Source organism: Gavialis gangeticus, unplaced genomic scaffold, assembly GCF_001723915.1.
Source record: "Gavialis gangeticus isolate Ggan-Ray unplaced genomic scaffold, GavGan_comp1, whole genome shotgun sequence".
NCBI lineage: Eukaryota > Metazoa > Chordata > Crocodylia > Gavialidae > Gavialis > Gavialis gangeticus.
Window position 1 is genome coordinate 63563263 of NW_017729031.1, and position 11541 is coordinate 63574803.

The following is an 11541-nucleotide window of genomic DNA, read 5'->3' on the forward strand; positions in this document are numbered from 1 at the left end:
GTGATAGGTAAGGGGAAAAAAAAAAAAAAAAAAAAAATCAACTGGTGACAGGAGCAAAGGCTGTATTGATTACAGGCTTAATTCTGATGCAAAAATTAGCTTAGATCAGGGGTTGGCAACATATGGTCAACAGAACCACTAGGTCTGGCCCACAGAACCTGAAGGCTTTTGCCCATACCCAGGCTCATGCTGGGGCTAAGCAGCAAGAAGCTTCACCAGGGGTTGGGCAACTGCCAGCAGTGCCCTTTGCCACTCTTGCTTCTTCCCCCTGCCCCCTAGTGCCCCCTGGCTGTATCAGGGCTAGCCAGCTGGAAGCTGTTTCCATGCTCCTTCCCCGCCCTGTACCCTGCCACTTCCCAGCTGTGGCAAGATGTGATAACAGCATGGAACAGCCTCCAGCTGCCCAGCCCCAGGACAGCTCGCCACTGGCTGGAAACCACACCCACTGCAGTGCAGGGGGCTGGAAGAAATGGTGGAAGCATGGGTGCACTGCCTAGCTGTCTGGCCTTTACACAGGCTCAGGGAAAGTGCCCCCACCATTGATGCACTATGGAATCCACCCAGACCACACTGGACTGGAGCCAGGTTGTTCCAGCCTGCTGCTTGAAAAGGTTGCTGCCTGCTGGCTTAAGCAAAAAGATAGTAAAAAGAAAAATATTCTACATGATTTCCCAACTTCAGAGTGCAAGATTAAGAGGCTTTTATAGGAAATCCAAGGCCCAAGTTTCCTCCCAACAAGAAAAACTGAGACAGATTACTTGCTGACTGCTGCTTAATTCACACTTGCCACCTAATTTAATCACAGTCATTATCCAATGATAATTCTAGTTAGCTGACTTGACCTCATCTGACAGATTCAAAAACTGATTACAATTCCTGAGATTATGGCGTCAGGTGCTGTTCACATTTCCGCCCCCCTCCCCCGCCTCCCACGTTAGAGGGTTTAGACAGGCTTGCTGGAAAAGCCAAGATTTTAAAGTAAGATGCCAGAATTTACAGACATTACTCTAATTCTCTAAGCCCTTACTGACCTGGTATTAGGTGCCAAGCCTCTTGGTGCCATTGCACATAGACAGGGGATTGCCATAATGCTCACATTCAAGAAATGACCCTCGATTTTGTGCCACTGATCCTTGCTGTCTAAATATAACAGAGTTACTATGTATTACTTCAGTTTAAGCCAAACACAGTTCCTGTTTAAGTAATATGGAACTTGAAACTTACCAGATTTTTTAATTCTGTCTTTCTTCATTCTAAAAAGAATGTGTTGTATAAAATAATTCAAAATGAGAAAAAATTTCAAAGCAAATAAACACTGATGTTTCATGTTAAAGTCTATGTAATAATAATTCAACTATTAACAACAGTAATACTGAAATCAACAATACTGATTGCTGCTTCTGTACAGACTGTTTCAAGAGGTAAAAAGCACAGCAAAGATAAATGAATACTTTATAGAATGAAAATTAATAGTTGTCTATATCATAATCCTCAAAGAAATAAAGTTCCATTTTGGGTTGCAATATAACTGCATTAAACAATATTTCATTTTGTTCTCACGTTATCCTCAAAATACAGATGTCATACAATACAGGACTTCTTAATTCAGTTTTACTTACCTATCATTCTCCTGAAAGCACTGCTGTGGATTGTTCAGAGGCAGAAATGATAACTCACACTCCTCTGGCCTAGAAAAGCATTGACATTCATTACCACAGAAACCAATGTTCTGACTTCTCTGTCTGTGCTTTTTATCTAGGCTAAAATGATTTTGAAAATGATACTGAGTTCAGTATTAAGTGTTCAGGAGTTTTTCCTCTTCAAACTGTAATACTGCAAATGTATAGCAGTACCCAAATGGTGTCTGACTAAATTCATTCACCTTTTCATAATAAAAAAAAATCACAACTATCACTTAACATACAGTAAAATCCAGAAGCTAAAATTACATTTTCATGAGGAAAATAAAAAACTTGAAAAAGGGGTTAGCATACTTAAGACTTGCTAGGGTTCTGATTACAGCAAAATCTTTCCGCTGGTTGGGGGGCATCCAGCGATGTTTTTCAGCCACTGCTAGAGTCCTTGCACCAAAGCCAAACATGGCTGAAAACCCAAAACGAAGAAGCTTGCTTGGGCTACTGAATGTGCAGATGTCCACTGGTTGAATATGTCCTGAAACATGAACATCAACATCAAAGCTGCAAACAGACTATTTGTTTCCAACCACAGCTTACCTCTTACTTATACTTCTAAGCTGAAACAATCAGGAAAGTCTAGGTCAAATGGCAAAAAGAGATCTTGAATGCTACTAATTTCTTCTTCAGCAAGTTAAGAGTTATGGACGTGGAATGGAGCAACACACAAAGTTAAGGCTTTACAAATGTATCTTCTGAATTCATATTCAGATGCTTTATAAATGCAATTCAGCACTTTTTCCACACAGAATATTCTGATTTTTTTGACAATTTAAGCACCATCTTTAAATAAATTCATATATGTTATTGGAAAGATGTTTATATATTTTTATTATTTTCCTGGTGTTTCTACAGTGGGTACTAGCAATGGAAATTCACCACGAAGTCCCTACTAGTAAGAGATAAGCCTTTACAGTTCTTACTGGCTGATTTACAAGAATTTTAAAATATACTTCAAAACACATATGCCATTTTTGTTTCTATTGAATAAACTACCAGTCTGCCAATATTCCAGGCACAGGTGTTTAAAAAAAAACTGAAGGGAAGTTTTTATTAAACAGACTCTCTCTGGATTTTCATTGGGTTTGTGTATGCATAATATGAAAGAATGGAATTTCAGGCACAATATGCAAAGCCTATGTAATACTATTTATGAAATATGTGCATCTATGAAAGAAGAGCTATTCCATCACTGATTGTACACATTATGTAGTAAATTGTTCTGTTGTAATCTCAAAAGTACATACTCATGTTGAGGTTACTTTTCCCTCTGTTTTTCTTTTAAAAGAAAACAATCAAAAAAGTTGCATACAAATTTCTGCCATAAGAGGAACGCTAGCGTTGAATAGTAAATTTTCTAAGAATCAAAAGTGCAAATTTAAGTTTGCTGAGTTAATCTTAACTTTACCCCCTTAAGCATATGTATAATATTCAATATCTAAGAACATATAAGTCCATATAAGAATAATTGCATATTATTTTTCATATACATTGAAAGCCCACTTCAATCACTGTACACATTTTATATGAAGGATTTTGTAACTAATGAGTGTTTCTTCTGCATGTCCTTGATACTTCACCAAATCTGTTGTATGCAGCAAAATATACACAGAGATAGGAAGGTATATGAGAGAGGATATATGCAGATATTACACTTATATCAACCTAACGAGTTAGGTCCATCTAAATGCTATACTGTACATATGTTTGGGGAGGTTAGCCAATTCCCACAAGCAAACATCTAAATATCATTTTCTAGCCATCAATCCCCTCCTTGAAGGTCTTACACCTTCACATTATAAATTAGGCATGATCAAGGCAATTACCTGGAATGTTTACGAGATTGTGGCGAGGACCTCCACCAGTCGTTCTGGGAAAAGTATGACAACATCTGTGATCAGGGGCTCCAGCAGGCTGAACGTTACGATGAGCCCTTAACCACTGTTTGAATGGTCGCCCATACCCCCGGTCTTCTGCCTCAGCATTCTCTAACTTGGCAACCAAGTTTTAGATAATGAAGTTTAAGCAGGCCTCTCATACTGGGGCCAGGGAATGTATGGCCAGACATGTCTATTAAACTTTTTACTCAGCATTTTAGGTAGCATTCTATTCAGCAACCAGTGCTTATCTGATCATCAGGATGGCTGTCTAGTAAGCCTGTGCAAATAGGGAAGTATTAAAATTTGGATTCGGCCAATTCGGAGGACAGTGATTTGATTCGGTGATTCAAATCACTGTCCCCATTTGATTTGGCTGAATCAGAATTGGAGATTCGGCGCTGATTTAGAGATTCAGATCAGCAGGGGAGAGGCAGGCACAGCTGGGCGGCTACAGGTTCTCCTGTGGTTCCTCTGACTGTGCCTGCCACTGCCTGAGTGGGGGGAGCGGCGGGAGAAGCCCCTATGGCTGCCCTGCCCAGCCCCAGCCTCCCTGCACTTAAAAAAAGCCCTGCAATCACTGGCTGCAGCAGCGGGGATCAGGGCCTCTCAGGGCTCATGGCAGAGCCCCCCCACGCAGCCGGGGGCAGCAGGGATTGCCACCCCCCCGGCACCCATGTGGCAGCTGCCCCATGGCATGGGTGCAGCGTGGCTTGGAAGGGCATTGAGTGCTGTCTGGTAGCTGCCCCATGAGGTAGCTGCTGCACAGGTGTCAGGCAGGGAGCGGGGCAATCCCCACTGCCCCACACTGCACAGGGGGTCTCTACCAGGAGCTCCCAGAGTCTCTGATCGCCACTGCTGCAGCCAGTGAGTGAGGGCTTTAAAAAAAAGTGTCAGGAGATTGGGGCCGGGATGGGCATCCAGGAGGGCTTCTCATGTGGCTCCTCTGGCTGTTCCCATCTCTGCCTTGGTAAGAGGAGCTGCAGGAGAAGTCCCGATGGCTGCCCTGCCTCTACTACTTCCTCTTTGCAATTCACAAAAAACACCTGCTAGCACGCAATGAACCAAAGCCACAAAAAGAATATGCAGGTGTCCAATAACATTGCTCATCTCTCCCGTGTCCCTGGCTATGACCATAGGCATAGGGGCACACAGGATTGCAAGGTATCTGTTTAACACCCTCCTGCATCCCCAATCTCGCAGTGGGACTGAACCTTCCTGCTCTTCCTTTAACTGTGTCTGAGCTCCCTTTTGGCTTTGCTCCTGTTACAAATACAACCCTGTTTACAACTGCCCCAGAGTCCCAAGGACTCTCTCTGTTCAGTCTCTAGCACAGAAGCTAATTTTCTTTGCTCCTGGCTTTGTGTCATACCTGTGATAGAAGGTTACCTTACTTAACCCAAGCAGACCACAGCCTGTACCCCTGTCCAAACCACGGGCCTCAGTCACACACCGAGATCATGCTGTGACCCTGTCTTCCTCGAAGTTGCTGCTCCTGCCACCAGCACACCTGTACCTCTGTACCCTACTCTGCCTGATCTGGACAAACAACTCTCCTCGGTCAGCAGTGCAACAAACCAATCTCTTGCATACAAGATTCTGACACAGACATGGTTACTTAGCTTCAACCCTAGTTGGAACTACCATACAGTTTCACTTTACAAACACGTCTCCAGCCATAGTTCCACAGCTTTACCCTACTACAAGTCTTGGCTGACCCCTCTACAGAGGTTCACTCTGTATCAACATGTTCCCTGATCAGTTAGGTTACTGCCCTCAAGTCCCAGTCCCCAATTGTTGGACCTGGTCCCAGTCCCAGATTCGCAGGGTATCCATCCCAGTGCAGTTGCCAGTTGTTGGCACTGGATTTATAACCCAGGTACCTTGTTCCAGCTGGACTCAAACCCTCAGACTGACAGTGACCTCTCCATTCAATAATAGGCAAATTTTACTAATCTATAGTAATAGCAGATAAGACTAATGCAGGCAAGGGAAACAAAATAACCTCTATGTCGACGAGTCCTAAAATTGTCACAGAGGGAAGGTACATCTCACCGGTATGCAAGCTTCACCTTGAGATTCTTGCTTGAATGTCAATAGCCTGGAGATTGAAGGACAAGCCCCCCACCCCAGTGGTGATATGCCCTCTGTCCATGGTGGTCTCGAGTTCCCTTCCTGGGGACCCTGAAATCCCTCCTTTTGTATTCTTTCTCCCCTCTGACGACTTCATCTCTGGATAGCATTGCTTGGTCTCCCTGTGGTCATCACACTTCATGTTCTGTTCTGTCAGCATATTTCTTTGTTCCAACAAACTTATCACATGCACACATCTTAATTTCGTTATTTACTGGGCCTCTTAATTTGGTCTGTTCACCAAAACTGGAAGTCCCAAGGGCTCTGCAATTGGGCACTGTGACCTGGTACCAATGCTGCAGAGTCCCTTATCTTTGTTTGGGTACACTGTTCATGTTTGGTACACGTCTTCAATATCCCAGTTTGGGTCTGCTGGCTTTAGATACAGTGGGCCTTGAAGGAAATTTTGTCACAAACAGGCTTTTAAAAATCAATTACACCTTGCCATTCCCCTGGACCATTGTTCTAAAGCAAACCTCTACATATCATTTTCTAGCCATCAGTTAGATCAGGCAAAAAAAAACAAAACAAAAAAAAAACAAAATCACTGGCCCAATCTTAGTTCACCTGAGAAAGTGCACTTAGGTCAGGCATGGTCACCCTAGGGCTGCACGTTCCCCATCCTCTCACGCCTCCCAAACCCTAACTGGGCTATTCTTAATCTCTCCAACCCCCCCCACTCCCCTCCCCCAACAATCTGCCAGCTCCCTTCCAATCCAGCCAACCCCCACCCCCCACCAAGCTCACCAAATTTGCACCCCCGCAGACCCGCTAGCCTGCTTGCCTCATTCCCCACCTTGAGTTTCTTAGATCACATTCCTGGTGCGTATCCTGGCACCAGTGAACGTATGCACAAGTGGGACCCAATCTACACCCACACAACTTAAAAGAAAGCTGTGTGATCACAGACCAAGTCTCAGGAATGTCTCCATGTGCCCACAGGTACTCGTTTGGAAGATGAGGGTCTAATATTAAAATCCTCCACAGGCAATTAGCACTATATGTTTGTTTTTGTTTTTTTTTTTTAAACTATTATTAGGAAGTAAACTAAAAAGTTTTGTAACATTACAACTGAACCTTACATGCACATACAAGAACAAAAATTAAGGTAACAAGGGAGAAAGCCCTATTAAGATGCATAATGAATTAGAACATCCCAAGGAAAATCATTGTCACAGCAAATGAGTCAATGATGTAATATCCAGCATAGTGAAACGCAGAGTTATTTTTAAACAACTGACCTCTTAGTTTTACAAGAAATTATTTGAAATCTGACCCTACATTTCCAAATATTTACCCATTATAACATGCAGTGCTGCAGTTACTGTGTGCTTGACTCCATGAAGAGTATATGCCAAAACATTAGTGGAACCTGTAAACAAAATTTACAAATAAGAATGGTACAAAATGGTAGTTTGGATAAAGTAAAATAAAACAAATGAAGCTTGACTCAACATAAGATTTTATAAGATGAAGATTTTCAATTAGATTTCTTTACATAAAGTTCCCTCTCCCACTAATCCAGTCTGTTTTAGGCTTGATATGACAAGCAATATTGAAATGATAAACTACGAACTGTACATTATCAATACTTTTTGAAATCTGAGGAAGTAACAATACTCTTCTCAAATCTATTATTAATGAACGTATCTTATAGCACCATTATAATGTAGTGTTTGATAACTAACTACTCTACTGAAGCACTGTAATGGCAAGAATTAACTAACGGTATGCATTTTCAAGATTCTTCAAAGTTAGAGAAAACTCTGTAGTAAACTCTGGGTTGTGCATAACACTTGTCTGGAGAGAACTGTATTATGGTCAAAGATAACTACTATCTCCTGTCAAATCTACGTTATAATTCTCAGAAGCCTCAGAGAAAGAGGGCTACTCAGAGTATTGTAACTGAATGAAAGAACACATGTAAGGCATTATTGCCAAAAGTAACAAAAGTTGGAAAGGCTGGACTCGACTGCTTCAAATTAAGCAGAGAGCAAAGCACATCCCCTTTACAATCCTCACATTGTGCTGCAAGGAGACTAAGGCTGACCTTGAACAGTCTGGATTAGCCAATCAGGGCTGCCCTGTGAACTGCTGCTATTTATCTCCAGGCAGACTGAGAAAGTATGCAAAGCATGCCGAGATGTGTGCAAAGGCCTCCCTGACTGTGCCGTGTTATTACTCCAAGTTCTCTGCTCCTCAGGTGTTGAGGCTTAAAACCAGTGTCCCCAGGGTAGTCAGTAGGTGAACTTTTGACCTACTGCTGGAGTTGATCTACTTAGAGAGAGTTCTGCCCTACAACAGCTGAGGTGGCGGGAAGAATGTTGCAACACCTGTGTGAGGTAATGTGTGGTGATTGGTGTAGAGTGTGAGAGAACTGACAGGTGTCAGTCTATATATAAAGTGATTGCACCTGAACAGAGGCATGATCAATGTGTAGGTGAGGAGCTTTGGTGAGGGAACGAACAGCTGATTGACTCTACTGTTGGGGTGGCTGTCCAGTACATGCCGATGCAAGGAGGGGTCACCAGACCTACTGAGTGATTGATTGTTGTGTGTGCCAGGGTGGGTGCAGCAGACCCAAGGCAGTCAATCCCCTCTGCTTGTGTATGTATGTGTGGAAATGAAGGCCTGAGAGACCAATATCCTCAGAGGATATTGTGGAGATAGTGGACTGGTATGAGTGGTACAGCTGAGTGCATATGAGAGTTGAGTAAGAGCCAGGGATTGCTCTCTAGCATCCTCTAGGGAACTCCATGTGTGTGTGTATACATATGATACACACACACAGAGTACATAGCACTGTTGTTGATTATTGTTATAAATCTTAGTTCAATAATTAATTAATTACCCCTCATATTGTGTGTTGTGCATTTTATTTATTAATCAATTAGCATGGCATTAGGTGGGGCCAGGCCACAGGCCAATGCCTAGAGGGAGCAGCCCACCCACTTCCTTAAAGAGGCAATTCGAGTGGGAATTGACAACTCCTGTTTGCATAACTGAGTTTGTCCTCAACACAGGGGCTCAGCATTCAATACCAATTCAGGGGTCTCTGGGTGAGGTTTTCTAACAGAAAAATATTCTGGGGAATTCTCCCAGTTCATTTGAACATGTATATGGAGCCTTAACCTGTATTGTTATCTACCCAGCTGAGTGTGGAAGATTAAATTTCTCCTCTTATAAATGTGAATAAGACATAGGTGTTGGTCAGATACCATATCAATTGGTACAGCCAAACTATATAGGACTGAAAATGTAAGAATGGAGTTTTTTTTGGTGACATGATGGTTTTGTTAAAATCCTATTTGAATAACAAAACTAAACTGCCTTTGCAACCCTAATTACTGTTTATGTGAGTGCTTGTGTGAATCCCAACTCCATAAATACATAAACATGGGAATCAATAAACTGAGTACCAATAGCTTATTATAGGGGATTTAAAAGCAGGAGAGAAAACACACAAACACACCACAATTTCAATTATTAGGAATTATTAAAAATCAGTTTGCTTTGTACTGATTAGTAATGGGGAAGTTTTTCAACTGAAAAGTTCTCTCTATGTCAATAGGAATCAAGCTATTAAAGACAACCTGATGGTAGCTTTCTATAGGGAAATCCATGTTTAAAAGACTGAAATTAGCATTTTGAGGCTGTTAAGAATGTCTGATTTAAACAGAAGTAACTTGTCAATACAGGCAGAAGAGAAATAATGAGCAGTGCGGGCTGAACTGAAGTCAGTAACAATCTTCACCCATATTCCAATGAGAATTTGATCAGGTCCCTGCTAAAGGGAATAAATCCTATATTCTCTAGTACACAGGCTGGAAGCTGAGTATGTGACCATTTGCACTTGTAGACAAAGCAAAAAATATTGTTTATGTTTTAGATGAGGAGACAAAATATATTTTGAAATACCTAAGAGAGAGAAACCAGTTGTGCTTAGAGAAAGCCTTGTCTGGAAGTTCCACAAAGAACAGAACTAAAATCAATCTATATGCTAGATCGTGTTTCTTCTATGCAATATATGTGTTTACTATTTAGCAAGTATATGATAATAGTATTGAGTAGAGGGTTAGAGTCTTATAACTGCAGATACTATAAAAATACAAAGTGTGCCACAAAAAAGCTTTCAATTCAACAAAAACAGGTGCAAACACTTACAAACTGTGTTAAAAATACAAAATTTTGTAGCTGATTCCCCCCCCCACCTCCCTTTTGGTCAGGGGTACCAATTTCAGACCTGGGATCTTATTTACCAGTGACAGAATAGTGCCTCTGTACTCTGTCATACTACTAAATAAATTAATAGCTGTGCTATGGCTATTTCATATATGAGAGAAAGAGGGAAAACAGACTCTGTAAACTCACATACAACATAGTGAAAATTTTTATTTGGACCTACCAATTCAGCTACCACTCAAGACAATAAAACCATTTTGTTTATAAAGGTCTAAATATTGACATTTCTTAACATACTGATTACAAAATATACTTTAACAATAACAAAAGGGTTTTTTATATTAGAATATAAAATTCTACTTGTAATGTTGACCTAGTTTCTGCCTATGTAACTTCTACCCTCTCACAAAATATGCTAGCATATATTTCAAGAGTAAGGACAAAAGTATCAGCAGTTCATATAAAGCACGACTGATGAAGGTACCAAGCAGAAATGGTGAAAAAAATTGTCCTTGGAAGTACAAGCACTTCTGCAGAACAATTAACTTAATTAACCAGACAAAATGAATATTCATAAGGCTGTTAATGTCTCCCGCATCCAAACAGATAAATGTGATGTAATGACTTCCTAGTCAAGCATATCTAAAATTCTGATGAAAACTGCACCAGCACTTTGGTTCTTTGCCTGAAATATCATAGAAATTAGCAGTCCCTTGGTAATATTTTATTTTCAAATTAATTGGAAATCAGTAATTCATTTAAATGATCTGTGTAGGATTCTATGTAGTTCACAATAAGCAATGTATAGATTGTCTCTTGCTTTATAAGAACTGGATAGCTTTTTTATTTTTATGTCCTTTCAGTTTTTCCCCCCCCTCTTTATCCGAATCCCTCTGTACAGTTCCTTAGCAGTAGTTCCCATAGCAACAAACACTATTGCTAATGGCCAGCAGTACAACTGCAGGCTTCCCCACATGCGATCCATTTGATTTTGACCATAATATAGCAGCTTGAGCTGCTGGCTCAGTGGACTATTTTAGTAAAAACACGCTCCCTCTGGATTCTCTCTCTCTCCAGAAGGCAAAGTGCTCCAAAAGCAGTTCTCTCTTATCGAGTGTGCTGAAACTTGAAAACTGCTGCTCATCATTCTAAATCTTTGACTGTAAAGGCCAAAAATAGACTTTAATTTTTGTAGATCATATACACTATGAAACACATTCTATTCTTAATAGTCAACTCAACTAGAAAACCATTGCACTTTTGTACAATGTATTTCTAAAAATATTACTTAATGGCACAAACAGCCTCCTCTACATGTATTTTCTAATACTTTTGTTCTGGATAATCTGAGTACTGCATAGTACAGAAGTATATTAAAGAAAGCCTTAAAATGTCTGTTCGAAGGTATTCATCATACCATTACCTTTTTAAATTATTTTCACTACCCTGTAGTTAAATATTTCCAATCTTTCTATATTGTGAGATACAATACTTTCATAATCTCAAAAGAATGAGTAAGAAGAACAGTGACCTAAACCTGTCCTGACTGCATGGAATAAAGCATTGGAGGGATTCCATCGCATAACGCCACCAACACATTCACAGCAACTAAAATGACAAGTGAAGGTCAGATTGCTGGCCTAAAATGTATTTGC

The 11541-nt window shown here is 40.8% G+C and overlaps 1 protein-coding gene across 1 annotated transcript in view; it reads right to left on the bottom strand.

The window, feature by feature from the left end:
* Positions 1 to 11541, bottom strand: part of LOC109301813 (ceramide kinase-like protein) — a 39827-nt gene that overhangs the window by 12458 nt on the left and 15828 nt on the right. The window contains exons 3-7 of the mRNA XM_019523043.1: positions 7002 to 7076; positions 1995 to 2172; positions 1620 to 1688; positions 1225 to 1253; positions 1032 to 1140 (exon numbers count right to left, since the gene is read on the bottom strand). Coding sequence (XP_019378588.1) covers positions 1032 to 1140; positions 1225 to 1253; positions 1620 to 1688; positions 1995 to 2172; positions 7002 to 7076 — 460 coding nt within the window. The remainder of the gene's footprint in view (positions 1 to 1031; positions 1141 to 1224; positions 1254 to 1619; positions 1689 to 1994; positions 2173 to 7001; positions 7077 to 11541) is intronic.